The 20,840-nt window shown below is 44.7% G+C and overlaps 1 protein-coding gene across 13 annotated transcripts in view; it reads right to left on the reverse strand.

Moving 5' to 3' along the window:
• arhgap23a (Rho GTPase activating protein 23a) overlaps window positions 1-20,840 on the reverse strand; it is a 67,568-nt gene that overhangs the window by 16,972 nt on the left and 29,756 nt on the right. For 4 of the 13 annotated variants that reach the window (XM_026164286.1, XM_026164283.1, XM_026164282.1 and 1 more), the window contains exons 1-7: window positions 17,390-18,092; window positions 10,045-10,248; window positions 6,923-6,947; window positions 5,634-5,726; window positions 4,759-4,837; window positions 3,959-4,019; window positions 851-2,447 (exon numbers count right to left, since the gene is read on the reverse strand). In XM_026164286.1, coding sequence (XP_026020071.1) covers window positions 851-2,447; window positions 3,959-4,019; window positions 4,759-4,837; window positions 5,634-5,726; window positions 6,923-6,947; window positions 10,045-10,248; window positions 17,390-17,632 — 2,302 coding nt within the window. In that variant the 5' untranslated portion in view covers window positions 17,633-18,092. Of the gene's footprint in view, window positions 1-850; window positions 2,448-3,958; window positions 4,020-4,758; window positions 4,838-5,633; window positions 5,727-6,922; window positions 6,948-10,044; window positions 10,249-10,414; window positions 10,927-12,238; window positions 12,318-17,389; window positions 18,094-19,003; window positions 19,955-20,840 lie in introns of those variants that run through there. The other 9 variants (XM_026164288.1, XM_026164284.1, XM_026164289.1 and 6 more) reach the window with 6 other exon arrangements.

The following is a 20,840-nucleotide window of genomic DNA, read 5'->3' on the forward strand; positions in this document are numbered from 1 at the left end:
ATTTGAATCTATTCAACATTAATGCAAGTTTTCCCCAGCCTGCGAGTGGGCGATATAGGCAAGTCCAGCCTCACCGGCTGACTTCATTTGCTTGTGGTTTGACTTTGACTAATGTCCGTGTCAAGTGATAGAATCTAATCAGAAGCCTACAGGGCCCCTTCTGTTTGAGCCTTTTCAGAGCAAGAAACAAGCTCGAACACGATTGCAGTCAACTCCCACTGACGGCAACATATGCAGGCCATAACTGTAGAAAACAAACAGAAAAGACTGCATGTCCTACTCGGACGGTGCTATGACAGCTCGTTATTAGTATTACTGGTTTAGATTAAAACCACTGTCAGTAGCTGTTGAGCTCCTGTCACGCCTCAACACACAAAATCAAACTCCACCGATGTGAAATTGAAAATTATCCCTCTAAACAACAACCCACATTCAGGAAGTCCAGACCTCCACCTCATTTCCTCAGCACAGTGAGGTGACCTTAAAGTCAGGAGGGCAGCCAGCAGGATTAGTGAACTTCCATCGCACATACGACTAATATGGTGCGTAAGACTGTGGGAATACCGCAATTACCCAACGCAAACATTCACAGACGGATCGGAAACTGCGTCTGGGCAGACTCTGGCGTCTGAATATACAGACGAGGAGGAAATTAAACAACACACAAATTCAAATTTTCATCTGCTTTGCATTTCCTCTCGGTTAAGCTTTCGCTAACGTTCAATAAACACTCAGTGTAGATTACATTTTAGAGGACGACTAATGAAATCTCAAGGTCAGTGTGGGGTTTTTTTGTGTTAGGGAAGTAGGAGAAGGGACATGGGAGGAAGCTTGGAGGCTCCCTACTCACCTATGAAGGGGATGGAGGCCAGAGAGTCATCCTCTAGTGGGAGGGGAGCAAGGTTTCCATTTGGTTTGCCTGAGGCTACATCTCCTGTGGAACCGGGACCTGGGGCTGAGTCTTTGGGATCAGGAGAAAACAAAGAGGGTTCTAGCCCATCCAAAGGCAGGGCATAGTGAGGGTGACGCATACCCTGGACATTCCTCCGCCCCGTGGGGGGTTTCTGCCTCATCACCACTTCCTGGGTCTGTGCCACCAATTCAGCCTGCCCTTCCACTGCCCCTCGTTCCCTCTCGTGGTTTGTTGGCCTGTACCCTCTGTCCTGGGATTCGGGCGTGGCGGAGGCAACTGGAGTTGTGGTGGAGGCAGTGGGAGGTGCTGGCGTCCCCTCTGGAGGGCTGGTTTTAGGTACTGGGTTCCAGTTTAAGTGGGGGCCAGAGTATGAAGGGTCCCTGAACGAATGAGCCTGCTGCAGGATGCGGCCTGTTTTGCGGTAAAAAGATGGGCTGTAGCTACGGTAGCCCACCGGCAGGTCGTCCACGCTCTGTCCAGGAGGAAGCCGCCTGCTCTGAGTGGGCGCCGGCTGTGGCTGGGTGTGGGTCTGTGGGTGGTGTTTAGAGGTTGGCTGTGACTGCCGGGACACTTGAGGAGCTTGCGCTGCGCTAAAATGGTTGCCCTGCCTGTGGTAAGCGTCAGTCCTCGGGGGAGGCTTGGGGGCCTGCTGGAGCCACGCGGGCCTGTCAATCCGAGGCGAGACCAGTCCAGCTGCTCCTCGGTCCAACATCTCTAACGAGCGACCATGGTGGTCGTAGAGGGCGAGCAAATTTTCAGAGCGTGTTCGAGTATAGTTAGTGGCAGTGTGGTCTCCGTAGGACCAGTATGGCTCCCCTTGGGGTCCGGGTCCTGACTGCTGAAGTAAGAGCAGAGTGTCCTGGGAGGCGCTGTGTGGCCAGCCACCTGTACGCTGCTGCTGCCTCCTTGATTCACTGAGCCGGTCTTGTGAGTAGCTCCGATGGCGGGTCTGCATCTTGCGTACTGAGCGATCCGGCTGCTGGTTGTAGTACCAGTCAGAGAGGGCCTGCTGGCAGCGGTCACTGCGGCTGTGGCTGATCTGTGGCTGAGGGGGACTGGTCCAGGCTGAGCTGGACTTGCGTGGCTGAGCCTGTGAAGAACTGGCACCATGGTGGTTGGGGTAGTGAACTTGTAGCGGGCTGGACAAAGGGCCTCCGGAGGAGGAAGACGAAGAGTAGGAGCGTCCCCTAATCTGGCCCTGAGGCTGCTGGCTGGTCATACCGTACTGGATCTCCTCTGTGCGGTGGGCTGGACTGCTGTGACCCACACCACCGGGCTCGCCTGGCCGCCCCTCCTGCCAGCTGGCGGGGCTGCACACAGCAGATCGGTTGTCCAAGGGTGATGAGGGGCTGGAAGAACCTGGCCAGCGACTCCAGTTATCCAGCTGGTTCTGGCCCATGGGGGATGAGAGGGGAGCTCCAGAAACCGACGTCGTCTTGGAGCGTGGGTAACATAGGGGGGGTGGCGGCGGAAGGTTTTCAGCTCCCCCAGCGTACGGTTCATTACCCGTCAGGTAGGCATCCTGGGAGTACGCCTAGAGAAAGGAGGGAAGATGGAGGAACCGTGAGAACAGACGTGACAGGAAGAAATGAGAAATTACAAAGGTAGGTAGGTAGGTGTGTGTCTGTGTGCGCCTGTGTGTGTATGTGTGGAATGAGAAGTTTAAATAAAAATGGTCTCTTCCTGTAAACAAGTTTGACAACGGCACAGTGTCGTGCTGCTTTACACACAACAACAGCCTGAAAGGGGAAGCTTCTGAGTTATTGCCACAGTTTGTCCCCGAGGCCTCGGCTCTCCACACAAACACAAACTAGCTACCAAACTGGAAGAATTCCCCCGAGAAAAGGCCACAACACTCACCGCACTGCAGCTAGCTATAAATACAAAAGTATCCTCTAATGTTATCTAAACAAATACAAAACACACACACACTTTGCTGCTTTAGGAGAATCCAAATGTAAATAACTAGCTTTAAATTACCCGATCATTTCAAGAATCGGCCACACTGCCATATTTAAACCAAAAACACACCTACTTCCAGTTATTTTTAAACTCGCATGACAAAGACATTTTAAATCAGTTTGACACTTTTAAAGGTTTACCTAATGAAACGTTTAGGCTGTCCAACAGAATCCAGAGCCTTTCCACAGCTTGTGCGTTAAGACCGAAGCCACACAAGCAGAAAAAGAAGAGCTCACTAACACCGCGGATGCGACAGCTCTGCAGCTAAAACATTCTGCTCTTCATTTTGTACCGCGTCCTCGTCCTAAAACATCCAGACTTAAACTTCTTTTCTTTTCCTTTGTATTTGTGACTTTTCTATCTGCTCTATCGACTTGTTTCTGCCTCTCTCAGATCTTTCCAAACTCCCTCTCTCCTCCTCCTCATCTTACTCCACCCTGTGGGAGTGTGGAGGGAGGTGCGCGGGATTGGTGAGGTCATGCTAGGAATGCAGCAAAGACAGGCGTAGCAGCGAGGGGAGGAGCGAGACAACAGAGGAGGGGGTTTATAATATTAAGACACGGCAGGACGCTTGGAAGGAGAGGGCAGTTTGGGGCATTTCTGGGAGGAACGGTGATGTTTCTGCATCTGTGAGAAAGACCAGTTAAATCAGCTCATCTGGTGTTTGTGTGTGTTGACGAGTTGCTCCAGGTTAATGGGAGGGGCATTTAACGATGCATGTTGGATCTTGTGGAAGAGCAACCTGTGGAGCGATAAAAATGTGTTTTACGGAACATGGGTGTGTGAGCGACAACCGAGTTTTTGGGTTGGTTTTTTTTTCCCCAGGCACAAACTTTGACAGATACCAGTGGTTTTAAATGATCATGTGTTGTAATCTAAACACAGAGCGGAGAGCCTGTGAGTCACTCTGCAGCCAGTCTAACAAAATCTTGAAATTCTTCAACAGTGACGCTGTGAATCATCTCTGCAGACTTCTGCAGTGTCCTAAAATAATGCATGTAATATGTGTGGGTTTATTTTGTGTGTGTATTTGAGGTGGGGGTGGGGGTGGGGTAAAATATGTGTGAAAAATCTCATACTCACACTTACCAACTGAAGCACATCTTCATCCTTTGGCATAATGGAGAGCTCCAACACGCTCTCACTGCAGGACACGTGCGACAAAAAAGAGACAAGAGCAAGAATAAGACTTCAGAGGCAACATTTGTACCTGTGGATTGTTATAGCTAAAATAAAAATACAATAAAATCAAATACAAAAGAAACCTTAAAAAAACTCCAGCTATTCTTAAACGAATACCAGTTAGGAATGCACTGATTTGAGCAGGAGGATAATGAATCAGTTCCATCGGGTAATCTGAACTGAGGTATGTCACTTGATGTTTCATACCTTCCATTAAAACTCATAATATGCAGCAAAAGACTAACAAACTACGTGAAAGGCAGAAAGCCAATCAGAATAGTTGGTTGTTGGGATTTTTTAGTTAATGTTTTTTTTGCCCTTGTGTGAATTTTTAGCATTTAGACTGATGAAATTATTATTATTATTTAAAAAAACAAACACCTGTGGCCCAGTTAAACAAGTATATTTGTAAAGGTGAAGTCACGCACTCCCTCCTACATTACATTTGGGCCATTAGATATGATTTGGATGCGTCACATTGATCTGTCATGAGGTTATTCTCATATCTCAGGGTGAAACAAGCTATTCCTGTTGCTGCCTAGCTCGGCTTATAGCCAGATGGTAAGCTGGCAAGCATGAAGATATACACGAGTCAGTGCACATATCTCCACTTTTTGTGTCACTCTCCTATGACTTCTCTCACAGGACAATAAATCAACACTTAAAAGGCTCTGAAGGGGTTCACAGGAAGGGATTCTTACCTGTTCTGAATGAGGGCGATCACCTGTGAGTACGTCTTTCCTAGAATACTTTCTCCATTCACTTTCACCAGACGATCCCCTGCACAGCATGGACAGATTGTCATATTATATCACTAATACATTTGAGAACAATGAATCAGTAAACTCTGACCTTTAAAGCAAGAGGAAATGATAAAGAAAATGGGTAAGGGGTAAATTCCCTGAAGGCAGACATCAAAATAATAATGACCCGGAGTGAAAAATAAGTAGTGAACTTTTTGAATAATTGACTCTGGGCTGTCTAAAGTCAGCAAAACCAAAACCACATTAAGCAAATCACCTGTATTGGGTGGCATCAAAAGCCAGCTTGAACTTAATCTCACACTTTTTCACTTCATGTGGTGTTCTATGTCTTAAAGGCAAAAAAGTACATCAATAAAATTAAAATAGCTTTCAAGCATAAAGAACAGGTATGTTTAGAACACCTCAGCTTTTGTGAACCAAGGCCTTGAGGAAAGGCGTCCGATAACTACCTGCTCAAATTTTATATGCATTTGCGGTTACTTTATGCAAGCTGAAACACATACGCGGTGCTCGCAGGGCGTGTGTTTGCATACGTTTGAGGTAGCGTGCAACTCCGTGGATGCGTCAGTTTGCGTTAAATCAAGCTGGTGCTTTAACACCGAGTACTGGTTTGCTCTGCTGTCACAGAAATACACAAGAGGAAAACCTCACACACACTGAGCTCTCGTTCTGTAATAACTCTCGTCTCCTTTGTTTTTATTGTTAGTCAACTTCTCTCTGCATGCTCGTGCAGCGTCACGTGACCTGCACGCAGAACAGATTTCCAATGCAAATCGAGGCGTCCTCACTCCTGCACAACGTGTTCCTTTTACCTGTGCACAGGCCTGCCTGATGGGCCGGACCCTTTTCTCTCACGTTCTTCACAAATATAGTGTCCATTGGCTCCAACTGACCTTTCTGAAACCCTGAATGACAACATGAAAAGAGGGGATGCGCAAAGATCAGGACATAGACAGATTCAGTTAATGCACAAGGAAAGAAAAAGAAATCCACATGTGGGTATGAACGTTGTTACACATGAACATTTACCATTATATAATATTATATAATATTATTAATCATCCAAATATTGTAAACAATAGTCAAATAGTAAATAATAGTAAAATAACATAGATAAAATGCCATTCTGTATTGGAGGTGCACAGTACAACAATCCATTAGTTTACATTTTTTGCATGAACTCATTTGGGTAAATTCACATGCATATCTAAGCAGACATGACATTGATATACAGATGTACTCTCTGATGTATTTGTTTTGCGATTACTTCATGAATATCACCTGGGAGTCCACGCCAGGCTGGTTGTTTGATAAGCGCTACACCCACAAATCTTTCAGAAGCGCCGAGTAAAGCTGCAGGCTCAAACAAATCTGTTCCCCTTCTGCTGCGCTACACCTACGAACAGTTACTGCTGACACTTTCTACCAGCGCCCATCAGATATTTGTTAAGGGTTTGTTTTTGACACGAGCGACGTGGCTCCACAGTGTAGTTGTTTACGCGTTCACCTCACGAGTGAAAACTCCCTCGTCAGGTGAATCCCGGGAGAAGGCACAAATGCCTCGTGGGTTGTGTTAGGAAGAGCATCTCCTGTTGAATTCTTCCAATTCACATATGCAGAGCTACCTTCTGTCCCAACCCCGAGTGAACCAGGTAGCAGCTGAAAGTAGCACTTTTTCAGACGAGTAAATACGTCCATGAGCATCTAACTCAGAGGTTGTCAGACTGTGGGTTGCAAAACTAAGGTAAATTTTTTTCAGGGAAAATAAATAAGAGTTTGCTTATACTACTGCATGTTTATTTATGTAAAATTAAATTTCTTATTGATATTTATTGATAAATATTCACACTTTTTTCAGCATCTCAAGTCAAGAAAACTAGAAAAAGCTGGAGAACCAGAAGTCTAACTGCAGGTGGATTTTTAGATGTAGTACTGGATAGCGTCCTGTAGGTGGCGCATAAAGGCTGCAGAGCAGGCGAGACATGAGGGAAGTACAGTAGGGTCTTGCCTCAATTACATCATCATTATCCCTATCCCTGTAGTAAGCTTTAACTGGAGCACTAATAAAAGACTGAGAAGGCAAAAAATAGAGGCAGCTCACCCTTTCCGTTACCGTTCTCCTCATCCTGCAAACAGAAAGACAGAATTACACATATTAGAGCAAATTTAAAGCGTAAAATTCCTGTAAGAGACATTTATTGTTGTCCTAGTAATTACAAACACATTTGCTGAGATGGTCTTTGGCCGCGTTTAAGAAGTTCTAGATGAGAGAGATCTGATAGCGAGGGGTAAACTTTTCCACATGCACAGAAAGGTCGACATGTGATGCAACGCAAGCGCTGAGCTTTACAAAAAAAAAGGTTTTACTTTTGGAAATGTGGGAAAAGTTGCTACTTCAGACACTGTCACAAAATTGACCATATACAAAGATTTGCAGGACGGAAACTGGCTGTGCCACATGGAAAATTTTGCAACCAATAATAAAGTGCTTTTTTTTCATGCCCATTCAGCATTCAACTTTTAGACAAAACTGAGGGGAAAAACAAAAGCTATCACTACTTTTCCAGGCAGGAATGCTACCAAGTGATGATTCGGGGTTTACATCATGTAGTAGAAAGGCCTCATACAGGGCCCTCATACTCCTGATTTAAACACAGACACTTCAGCAGCATACGGCTTCTAACTTTGGCCACAGTTCTCAACCCCAGGTGACCTTTTTCTGAACAGAAACCAAAATGTGGAAGGATGAGATCAACTGTTTACAGCTTTCCCTCACGTGTCGGTGACTTCACTGACAATTTATGCCAAACCTCCTGACACCGACCTGTTTGTTTTCATGAGCTCTTAATGTTGCAGATCCAGCACAGACACTGACTATCTGGTTTGACAATCTGCAGGTGCTCATGACATCACACACACAGCGAGTAAATAAAGGCGGGGACAGTGAGAAACGAGGTGGTGAGATCTGATAGCTGCAGGTTCTCTGATCACCTTCACACACACACACACACGCACAGACACACACACACACTAAGCTGAGTGGACAGTTTGTGGGCAGGGGCACAGTGGGCTGACTGCTGCCGGGCTTTATCCTGCGCTGAGTGGGCTCATTCCGGGCTCTGCAGACAATGGTGGAGGGTTTAGAGGCAGAGAAAGGATAGCTGCCGACCCCAGAATAGAACTCATAGCTGGGGACACTCACCACCCGGCCAGTCCTAATTTCACCACATCCGGAAGGAGATGGGAAGAGGTGGACACAAAAGTCTATGCTAGGGATTCTATACATCTGGAAAATTACTCATCCCTTAATTTATGCGGATGTCTGGCACTGGATTGAAAAGACTCTAAACCTACACAAAAATGCATCCGTATCCATCCTGTTGCTCACAAGGTACATCCCAGTTTTCAGTGATAATAAAACAGCAATTCTTCACTGTATCATCACACTAATAACGTGTTACTTTAATGTAATGTAACACACTTTTGGTCCAAAATTCAGTATTAAGATCAAAGTTACTGGACGGATAGTTATCTGGGGAGGTTCTCAGTCATCCAGGTCATGGAAGTCCGAGGAAAGCGACTGAACTTTGACCTCTCGATCCAAGAAACTTCTCCTTGATCAAATGGTTATGCAGGTACATAAACCCTTCCAAAAACAGTCTCCTCAGTTCCCAGTTCAACGGTGGCAAATATGTGCATTGCTTGGAATTTATTGCTCGTAAGGAAAGAAATGTGACAGCAATGTGCAAAATGTGCCGAGAAACACAAGGCTGGTAGCTAAAGACCACAGACCACCCAAATGTCTCCTCAGAATGAGTGAATTTTGACCAGGTAACAAAAGCAGAGCTGTTTTTCACATCTTCTACTACAGGCTTCAGGATATAATAAATAATAAAAGGAGCTAGCATCTAAAAATAGATCCAGTGTATGTCCTCCCTATCTGAATGAGTACTTTTGTTTATTTCAGCTTATATGTATGGCAATAGCATGACTGCTGTATGCTGTAACTCAGTAACAAGTACTTTGACACTACACAGCGTAAATAAGCAAAGAAATTAAGTAACAAAGAAATCTGTGGTACTGTAGTTACTTCTTTTTTCAGTTCACTTCATTTCACATTAAATAAAATATAGTTTTTTTCCAAAGTGAATAAAAATCAAGTTACATCCTAATAAGAGGAAGTGTCAAGAGAAGGTTGTGAAGACGCTGAAGGGTCCTGTTAGAACCACGACCCAGACGACCTGTGGACCTATAAATCGAGAGCATGAATGAGTCACAGACCCTGTGAATCTGTACTAATTGGACACTAAGAGGTTAATTTGGGAGGTTTCCATGAAGCCTCTTCAGATAAGAACAGAAAGATCTGTGAGTCTAATTGTCCAAAAAACAACATGTGATCCCTTCTGAGGCAGAGGAGACAAGGGCAGAAATGAGGCCAAAGGCCAGCAGTGGGCCTATTGTCTAGGGCTGGCATGGTACGGCCCGGCTGCCAGTGAGTGGTACCAGGATAAGACAACAGATCCCATTCAATTCGTGTTCCTATCAGCAGCTGCTAGATGGTGGGGTGGTATAAAAATAATAGAGGCCTTGTTTCAGCTGGCTCACCCCACCCCAGCCTCCACATCCCTCAATTTCACATCTGGAGACGTTTGCCCCCACACCTCAAACAGCTAAATAACCACTCGGGCTCATTTCCCAACACCAGAACAAGCCTGAATTCACCAGGGACAAAAACAGGCCTGTGAAACAAACAGGAGTAAAATGAAGGTGTTTTTTTAAATTCCTCAAAGTAGTAAAATCTAAGCCCCGGTCCTTGTTCTGTCTCCAGATCTTGTGCCTCTCTACCTCTAACAGCTCGGTTTCTTCGTCTTCTGCTGTCTCTAATCACCCAGGCTTGTTTTCTCCCTTTGTCTTTGTGTTCATTTTGCTCCGCTCAACCTCGCTGACCCGCAGCCACAGTATGATTGGCTTTATCTCTGAGCTCAAATTGGCTCTCTCCTGAGTTCAGCGAGTTAAAGCTAAGGCCTTCGAAACCCCTTTAAATGCCAGCTAGGATGAAATGGAGACCATGTGTACTATAAAAACAAACACAAAGTACTTTGTGACACTAAGCCCTGAAGCACAACTGGTATTTTTATAACATAATTCAACACTTTTAAACACCTTTAACATTTAAGGCATTTTCTAGTGTTTCAGGGACCTGCAGACATCTGTGACTCTCACCTTGAGGTTAGTGTGCAAAGCGGATTCTGGAGGATAAACGATGAAGTGGCGTAATGTGAAACCGAAACCCTGGGAGTTCTTATGGAGGACCAGTGTCCGGGGACCCTTCCAGCCCATGCCGACCCCCTCCCTTCCCGGCCGGGTCGCCATGGGCGGCCGAGGGTTGTCACCGGCTGAGGAGAAACCATCCCTCCGCCCCTTAGCCTGTAAACACAAAGAGATTTGGTTAAAAACATTACCCCCAGCAGGAAAAGCAATTTTATACGAAATGACTGCAATTTGTCATTTAGTAAGCTGGAATATTTGCTTCTAATAAGATTTACGGGCATCAGAAATGTCAGCAATATCAGTTCTTTCCCATTATTCGTACCAACACTCCAGAAAAACCTGCAGTTGTCCAGATTTATGGCTCACTGGAGAAGCACAAGGTGCCTCTGTACTCAGTGACATTAACTCCGCCGCTGCCGGACCGCTCATTAGCAGCTTCCTTGTGAAGTCCTGTCTGCTAGCCTCTGCATGCCACCCAGCCTCAGAACAATAGTCAATAAACACACCTGGGGGAGGGCAGGGGGGACTATCAGGAAGAGGCCATATCTAGACGGGGCCAAGCGGGAAATGCGGGTATCACCCAGTTCAGACTACAGTGACCTTGGTCTTATTATAGGGAGAGAAGATCCAGGGACTCTGAGCGTGGAGAATAAAGGCAGATTTTCAGCACAGCTCTCTAAATTTCTCATTCCTGCTGCCGAGTAAATAAGTCCGGCAAGCTCAGCTGACAGACACACGTGAGAACTATCACCCGCCTGCTGCCCCATCGACCCACATCTGTCAGTCAAACACAATCACCTGACCAAACAGGCAGGAGTGGGAGCGAGGGAGAGAAGGAAGAAGGGAATCTGAGTGCCAGCTCACAGCTTAAGTCTGCTGCACACATCAAGTCACTGCAAAACTTTTCTTAGTAAAACTGAACTCCCTGCACTCTCACACTCTCCCAAACTTAAATTAAAACACTGTAATGACTAGTCCGACCAAGTCAGCCCGGTCTTTCAGTCACCGTGCCGTGCTTTATTTTGTTTAAAGCTGCAATCTTCTGCATACTGATGGTAAAAATAACTTCTTAGCATCTTACTGATGGATGCTACAGCATAAAAATGCAATGCACTGCAGACAAAAATAACATTTTTAACAGTTTCAGAAAGACAGATTATAAACAGTCGGATCATTTTTCTTCTTAGTAAATGATCATTTAGACAAAAAAAGACATTGATTTGTTTTTCATTAACTAAAGATGAGGGCTGACACTGATACGAGCAAACCAGGAGCTGCACGGGGATCTTAAATCACATTGCGCACATTTTTACGCCTACGCACTGTTTTGGTTAAATCAACGATGAGCTCAGGAGGACACCATATTAAATGATGACATTTTATCTAATCCTACTTGAAGATTAGATTAGATTAGACGAAGTAAATGATGACAGAGGTAAAGGTTGCCCAAATAAGTTCGTACACTGGTTAAATGCTAACGTCATACACTCTGAGAAAGGCTACAGGAGTCTATTAAAAGTAAATGTGATCCACCTCTCACCTACTAACTGTTACATTAATGCACAAAACTGTCAACGGATACAAACAAGTACCACCTGCTTGACCGCCTTCACATTCACCTGGATTTTGCACATTTACTAAGGCATGCGGCAACTGCTGCTGTGATTTGGCACAATATAAATGAAACTGAATAGAATATACATTTTTAATTTGTGCTATAAGCCTTTAAAACCCTGCAACAACAGAATTTTTACTCCCCACACAGAATCTTCAGCACATTTGAACTAATTTAATGACTAACAAAAACATCTGTATACTGGATGTTTTACTTATCTTATGATGTTTTTTCCACAGGTTTTATTGATTTAATATGGGATGAACACCCCTGTCAAAGGTCACTTTGTGACATGCCATTACAGCCCCAAAGATACAATAAAGGGTAGGGCTGTTCGATATAACGATATATATCGGATGACGATCTATCGTTTCATTTTACGCTATCTTTTGTTTCGTGGTGTCGCAAAATAAACTGTTTACGGCAATATTTTTTCATCGTTTTGATGGTCACGATAGTGGCTATATTAATTTCTTAAAGTTCTCTCTTTCTCTTATATTTAATATAACCACACTACTGACGGACAAGCACCTGTTTTGTCATTAGCAACAACGAAGGTAAAACCATCACGTGTCCGCTTGTTTATGTTCCACATAAACCTTTCACAATAAAGCTCAAGATCCTGTTGAGACTTTTCAAAATAAACCGAATCACGTGAAAGAGCAGATTATTTACGGATGAGAAGTGAAAAAAAGAGCCGCCAGGTACTAAAAAATAAACCTTAGACTCAAACGTTAGAACAGGCTTTTCCCCGCAGCACGCCGTGTAATAAATACTCACAAAGAAAACGGCGGCCGTTACAACTTATGTCTAAAAATGTATCGTTTCATGCATCGGTTAAAACACTCCAGCTACATGCCGCGCAGCTGGAAACACTCCCCGCAAGTCGAGCTGCCCGAGATTCACAGAATTTACAGAAAATGTTACATTTTTGTGATTTATATCGTTATCGGGACGATAGAGTTTTGGTCATATTTTGGTCATATCGCACAGCCCTAATAAAGGGACTTATTTTATGAGTGTACAAGCCATGAATCAACAGAGGCCACAGATGTCATTTTAGGTGTGATTTGATGTGCATGTCACTTGATATGAAAAATGAGTGAATGCTCTGAGATTCAGATTACTCAAACCACACTGAGATATGAGTCAGTGTGCCCTTAAAAGTCGAAATCCTAAACTGTTTTGCGCGTCTTCAGATTATGTGATTGTGTATGTTGCATACATGTTTTCGTGTCAGTGGGTTAGTATTTCTAGACCACATCATCTAGATGCACACCCCACATTCCGCTTCCTGTCCTCCCGATAAACATGCTTACACACAAGCACAATAACGCGCACAGGCCTGTCCTGGCAAATCTCCGCATGGCCACAGAACAACAGGAAGTGGCAGGCTTGAGGCAGGAAGTGGGGCAGCACTGTGGGGCGGGATAACCCTACAAATATAACCACGGAGAGTTATGGAGGCACTTCCATTCTTCACCCCTCTTTCTCCTTCCTTCCAACCTCTCCTCCCTTCCACCTCTTCTTCCTCTCTCTCCACTTCTATTCTTGCAATGGAAACCTGGCTCTGCCGACATTTACCGCACATGTTCTTTTCCTCTAATTTCACATTCCATCGAGGGAAAAAAAAGAAACCAAAAAATAAGTTTGCACTTATAGGCTACTTTCAGAAACATCAAGATGTTTGCTGGTTAAAACGCTTAAACTTAAAAGTACGAATATAATTTTGATTAATCTTGGCTATTTTCCAAACGATCACAAAAGATTATTTTGGAAGATATGATGTGCACGTTTCACAGACTGTGATATCCATAGATTCTCAAAGCTGGATCTTTAGTCTGGCAGTCTAAACAATGTAAAATAACCCTTCTATTTTCTTAGAGAGGCATGCAGCGAGGCCTATTATGTGAGCCGCATAAAGAGGTGCGTGAGGAAGGCAGGGGAGTGCTTGGAGTGTCAAATTAAAATGATAAAGAAAAAGAAAAGGCCAGGAAAGAAAAAAAAGAGGAAATGAAAGAGCAACGGGGTGAAAGGAGGAAGAGACAGAGTGAATTCCTTGGAGGGCGCGGGTTGATTTTGGACAAGTTGAAACACACACAGCAACTGGCACAGGAGGGGCGGGAGCACAGATAGAGTGAATGAGACAGAGTGAATGAGACGAGAAGGATGAGGAGAGAAGGAGACGCAGAAGGAGGAGGAGTATCGGGCCCCAGCGAGGGACAGGCTCCAGCACGCCGGTTTCGACCACATGGCCCCTCCCGGCGCTGAGAATACTGAACCCTGTGATTACCCAAAACACACAGGGTCTGCCTGGGTCTCTGAGCCAGGAGGACAGTTTCCCACTCTGCAGCTCTGGACTGTGTGGGCTGTGTTTCTGCTCGGCCATTCTGCCGAATCTAGACTCAACCTTTTCCCCCTAAAACAAGACGAACCCCCTCTCATGCCCTCTGAGCATGATTCGACCAGTTTCCTCTGCCACCGCTACCAAAATAAAATTAAAAAACAGTTTAAGCTTGCTGACAGGCCTCTCCGGGACAGGACATTCGGTTTAACCAACAAGGAACTTGGAAAATTGTATCTGCGGTTTTGCAGTCTAATCTTGACTTCCTACTCAGGCTGGAAGCACAGACGAGGGAAACCTCGCTCCTGTTTTGCTGAGAAAAGAAGACATTTGTTATTTCCTGCCCTGCAAGTGGGAACTTAAACTGTTTCACATTGTTTTCGCCAAAAGAAGTATTACCTGCTGAGGCTGATTAGCAAATAAACTTCAGCGAGTACAGAGAACTGAAGAATCCTGTTATCACCTGTAGATGATGTCATTAAAAAAAGAGTAAAAAAAATGCTTCATTGGAAACAACTGAATATGCAGAAAAGCTTGTAATGTCACACCACAGCTTCCTCCTTTGAGTGAATGTTTAGTGGGTAAAGTGGTGTGCTTTGCCAACACACAGCAGCAGCAGCCGGCTCTTCCCCGAGGACATTTTCCTCCTGATTTAAATTAAGAACCATATAATTAAGATGAAGGACTGATAAGACAAGAAAGGAGCAGCTCAAGGACAACATAGCATGCTGCATCTATAAAATCCAGAGGAAATGTTTGATGTTTAAATTGCGGCGCCAAAATTTTAGAGCCCCATCAGCTTTATTAGAGAATAAAAACGCTATAAATAAACAGCGGGGGTGGTAATCTCCCCTGAAATCCCGTAATAAAGGATTTTTGAGTCTTAAGAGGCTTTTCTAGGACATGACAATATTGTAAAGCTGACGGCATAATCGTCGGGAACAGCGTACGTGTAGGGTAGCACACGTCCACACAGACACACACTCTTGTCCTCGCTCCATCCAGAGGTAAAGCAGTTCAGAGGAATGCAGTGACTGTCAGGGAGCCCGGCTCCTGCTAAAACCCCAGCAGGACAGAACAATAATGCTCTTTTAAACAGCTGAGAGCTGCAACCTGTTTGAAAAGTGGAGCTTTGCGGCTGTTACAAATGCTGACGAGCCTTTAATCCCGATGGTCATAGCTGTCTGCGTCCGCAGCCCGGAGCCGAGCTGCCAAGAGGGAACAGGAGAGGGGACGGCGCGAAAAAAAAGCCAAACCATCTCATCCTGATAATTCCTGGACTCACCGGCCACACACAGAGAGCGCTCCCCCACCTCTGCACCTCCACGAGCATCCTATGTCTCACAAATGTGTGACGTGCACGTGAATATCCACCTTTACTCTCTTAAGGAAGCCGGCGGATTCTGTAATTTATATAACAATATGTTTAAGGGGCCATACTTGCGAACGTGTGTGAATGCAGAATGTTTGCTGAAAAACCAGTCCAGCCCCACAGTCCAGTCCAGTTCAACCAGGCCAACAGGTGATGATGCAATGTCTGTTAAACAGGGTTTTTTTCTGTTGAATAGCAAAACATGCCTATTTGTCCAAGTGAAACCTGCATCACTGGTAGCAGTGAAGTTCATTTAAGCTATTTTAATTCAATCCAAGGCCTAGAATCATTTCCAGGAGGAGCGGTTTTAGAATAACTTTTACAGCATGACTTGATAGCTGAGTGGGCAGCAGCACATGGCAGTTAGTCTGTGACGTGGGTTTAAATCTGACCAGGGACTTTTTATCCTCGCTGCCTCGACTTTTTGCTTTAACAAAGAGGTGAAAGTGCAACAAAACACTGCACTTTATCACACTTTTACATGACAGATTTTCACCTTTACAATTCGTGAGGGTGTTGCGGTCGTGCCGGCAGCTGAACGTAAAGAAAAAAAATGCAAAAAGAATTGAATGCGCCAATCCTGTGATCCCTCAAACGCAATAAATCTCAACGATAATAAAGCAGAACAAGATACCAGACATATGATGTGCCAGAGAGATAATAGAAGTGCATATTTCAACTTAAAGTAACAGATAGAGACAGCTAGGTGCAACTGCTCTTCCTCCCCCTCTCCTAAAATGTAAACAGTGTACAGTGTCTGTTTGTCCCAGCTGTGTCCGTACAGCCTCTCCTTTTCCTCCCCCCACACTTACATTCCTCATTATGGCATTTTTTAAACTGTGTCAATGAGTCTGGGGGAAGCGGATGATGAGAACCATTAAAAAAAAAAAAAAAGCAGTGAAAAAAGATGTGATATTCCACATAAATGATCACGGTTAAATGAGGAAGTAATGGCCTGAATTCTGAGGGCATTTGGGACTTGGGGGTGGGGATGCACAGCTGTACAACTGCATGACACCTCGATCAAAGTGGTACTTAGAAGCCACCTTAAACTGTGCTTAGCCAGTAATTAGCTCCTAGGAGGAAGAAAAGGGTCAATATGCAAGCCATTCCTAATCCAATGGATGGAAAACGTGAGTAAGCTGGGAAATATTTTTATTTGCTAAATGTAGCTTATCTGATCTTAAATTCATAATTCTAAGTATATTTTTGTTCAGAATTAACAAGTCCACAACAAATTCAATAATCCGGTGTGTACGTGGTCTTTGCAGGCCAACTGCAGCTAAAAGCCACCTTGACTGTAGGTAAAAACTACACTTTCTTAATTATATTGATCCACTCAAAGAAGTCTAAACAAAGTGTGCCTGCCAAAACAAAAGAGCCTGAAGGCAACACAGGCATTTCTCCAGAAACTTTAAAGAATCTACCAACAGCTGAGGGGTTAACCGGCTCCAAACAATGAGTACAGTTACAGAGAAGCATTGCTGACATGCATGACTAATTGCACACAGCGGTTTCTGGAGAGTATTGCTGATATCATTGTTTGCTGTGTTAATTCTGGAGAACCACAAAAGTCACCACGAGCACGACAAAAAACATCTCCGATGTCTTGGAGTGTAAAGTGGCCGAGGATTTAGCAGGAAGTATGTTAAATAAGCAATCTGGTCAATTCATTTGACAACAGAAAAATTTATGAGAAACTATTCAAACAAGCAATGTACAGTTTTAACTGATAAATCTTATTTTTAAAAACAGATAAAACAGGAAATTCCTACAAATTTCACATCTTGCTATTAGAAGCTGTGATGGGGATCAATACATTGTTGGAAATCCTCATCAAGTTATCTAGCTAAAGCATTTAATTTGGACTCAACTTGTCATTTAACAGCAGCCACTGACTGATGCTTTTAGCCACAGTCACCACATCTTAACGTTAGATGGGTGAAGACCAGTGACCCCTTCTTACCCTGGGCTGATGAGAGCTCTGGCTGTGCCCAATAGGCATGGCAGGTGGCGAAGTGGGTGGCTCCGAGGTTGTGCCTCCACGTAGAACCGCCAGCCAAATGCAACGAGGTTCAGGGGAGCTGCAGTCCACCCCCACCGGGTTCTGGAAGCTCCAGTCAGACCCGGCTGGCGCAGGACACGGGAGCATAGCAGCGGGCATCGGAGCGCTGAGTTTGGTCAGATCCGCATCGCTCGCCACCAACATGGGCTGCACACACTCAAGCACCAACACAAAGTCCTGGACGGTGTCCAGACACAGACCTACAATCGAGCCAAGACAGGGTGGCTGCTTTTAGTGTCTTCCGATTCTCCAGTCATTTAACTTCACGCCTCCTGGCTCCAGTCCATTGCTGCTGCTGCTGAGCCTCGGGAAAGTTTAATCCAACAAGTTACACATCACAGCCTGACGCTCCTGACCTCCATCGGTCAGCTCTCCAAGACCCTCATCCGCACTATTGGGGGGTTCAAACCAGAGGAAGAAAAAGGCAGCAGATAGAGGAGTGTGTGTGTGGTGCAGGGATCAGAGGTAGGTCTGGTTTCACTACAGACACACACACAGAGACCAACTGACAGCAGCCCTCCTGTCGGTGTCCAGTGATGTTCTGCATTCAAAGCCACTCTGTCCACCCCCCAAAACACACAACTGCTGTCCCAGAGGGCTGGATCTTCTGTCTCTCCTCCCTCCCACTGCCCCCACTCTCTCCTTTCACCCTCCCTCTCTACCTCTAGTGCCAGACAAACTTCATCTCTCTCTCATCTTAATCCCGAATGTTTACTTTATCACAGCGACCATCAGCTACTCGATCTGTTGCTTTTCTGTTGCTTCTCCTCTTTTGCTTTCTCTTTAGTCCTTGTTTTTGTTACTCGGACTGTATCCAGACAGTTACTGACTCCTTCCACATGAACCGGTCTGACTGTCATCAGTAAACAAACACCTGTGCACTGTAAAGCGGAACTCTTGAAGCCATACGTTGGGAAAAACCGAGAGCGGGTCAGCTGTTAACAGTCCAGGTGAAGAGATCTCCTGTAGGGTTGCTGCTGGTAGGTTAAATCCACGTTGGATCCTTCCTGTGCTGCACGTGTGCTGCACATATGTGTGTGTGAGCGACACAAACACAGTGACAGAGCTTTGGTCCCGCTGCTAAACTCCACAAAAGCCAGCCCTGCCTCCACCGCCTCCCCTCCACTCAAAGGGGAGACGAAAAAAAAAAAGAGAGAAAAGAGAAAGAGGCCAATTTGCAGCACAAAGAGAGAAGAAAAAAAACATTTGCGGCTGCTATGCTTAGTCTTCTACTCCCTTTTTCTTATAGTTAGGAGGGGAAAACACAGAGGAGGGAGAATGATAATGAGAGAACATGGAAAAAAGCTGCCAAAGACAGAGAAGGAGAGCAACGGGCGCTGCTGTGGTTGTAAAAGCTCTGAAAATAACACGGTCGCTACTGGATGTCAATATGACCTCTTTGTCAAGCCTATACTCCCACTCTCACGTGCAGACACACTCCTTCCCAGAGGATCCACCCATATACAACACAGTGACACCTAAAAACCACTAAATCAGTCAGGGGTGAGTTCTCACCAAACAGCCAGGCGTCCAGGGTACGTGCGAGAGCGGCAGACAGGTAACCATGTTGTTGTTACAGACAGCCAACGTTCCCCTCCGGTTGTCGTCACTGTTAACCTGCCGAGCATCCGTTACCGATGAGGTTAGACAGGTTTCACCTGCCGAACAGCGGGGCAAGTTCCAACTCGACTGGAGAAGGCCGTCATCCGCAAAAAACACCGTACCCTCTGGATATGTCGCACTATGCCAACAAGAACACACACTGCAGGCTTTGATAGTTTATACTCACTGAGGAGGTGATAAATTAACGAGTCTGTTACTTTCACAGGCAGAAACATACCCCAAGAAGAGTGAATAATAGTGGCGTGTCCAATAAAAGTACCAAAAAATATAAAACACAGTTAATATAAAATATGAACTCAAAGTGTTTTGGTGTCATCTAGCACTTTAATATGATATCCTGCGTTTCTCTTCCGTGTGGGTCACTTTTTCTTTTTTTTGTTAATCTTGTGCAAACACACAAGGATGTATACATGTGCGTTAGGAAAATATGTTACATTTACTCCAGGAAGTTAAGATATTGTGCAATGTGAGGCTGCAAATGCAAGGCTGAAAAATGAAGCAAATCTGGAAAGGCTAAAGATACTTCCTTAACTGTGAAGTTAACGTCTCCCTTCTCTACATCTCTACTTACCAATTTAAATTTCATTATGGTGTAAAATTATGCAACATTGAGTGACAGGACAACAGTCAGTCAAAGTCTACACGCCAGTTTTGGTGAATGAAATTCAAGCAGTTTAGTTTCTGTGCATCATTCTTTCACAAGTATCTGTGTGATGCTAATCGCTTTGCTAATCAAGCTAGCTACGCTCTCATCCAGATGTGATCACTTCGAGATCCCTGCAGTGGTCCTGCGTTCAATACAACCATGTTTTATGCGCAGTCTGTGGGATCAGTCATTGAATGATGTAAAGAGTAATTTATTTACAATAAAACTGATTTACATTATGGGAGATCTTTGATCAAGAGTCCAGAATGTTATAATTGGCCTGCAGTCACCCACATATCACTCGCAGGCCATGCTCTTCATGTTCTCAATTTTGCATTACAGCAAACATTGGAAAGGCTTTAAAAAGCTTTTTTATTAATAAGCTCCATGTATTTATACACAGCATGCAAACATCTGATCTTTTTGCATGTTAGCAACAGGCCTATTAAAGCAGCAAGGCGCTTGCACTGCATGACTGATATGCATCCTTAATAGTTGCTTCTAATTCGTACGTCATCATAATAACGAACCTCATTTTTATGGGCGTCACACATTTTCTATTTTTCTACTTCCAAGAGTTACATAGTGGCTCTTTTAATGATCTTTCCTGCAAAAATAACAAACTACATTGAGGTGGATCCACACCTCACTTTATCCCCAGTTAGTTTATTGAGTCAGTAGACTTTCACTTACACACACAGGCACACACACACACACAGAAACCAGTTACATGTGAATACAAAAGGCTGGTTTTCTTGTGCACATGCATACACACAAGCACATGCCACATGTCCCACTGAGTCACTGCTGAGTATAAATACACTAGGCTATGTAATTATGGTTCCACTTAAAGTCAGAAGGCTGTGGCTGTAGGGGGGTTTGTCTTCTCTCTGTGGTTCAGACCAGAGCTTCGGGTTCAATGCACCACCCGGAACCGCCCTGCTGGATCACCATGGGGAGGTCCGATTCATCACCAGGAGGGGGAGATGCGAGAGAAAGAAAAAGCCAGACGGGGATTTAAAATCTGCATCCATTTCAAAGCGGCAGCACTGAGGTGGGATTTCATATGGCACTTTTTACAAT

Source organism: Astatotilapia calliptera, chromosome 4 (genome assembly GCF_900246225.1).
Source record: "Astatotilapia calliptera chromosome 4, fAstCal1.2, whole genome shotgun sequence".
Classification (NCBI taxonomy): domain Eukaryota; kingdom Metazoa; phylum Chordata; class Actinopteri; order Cichliformes; family Cichlidae; genus Astatotilapia; species Astatotilapia calliptera.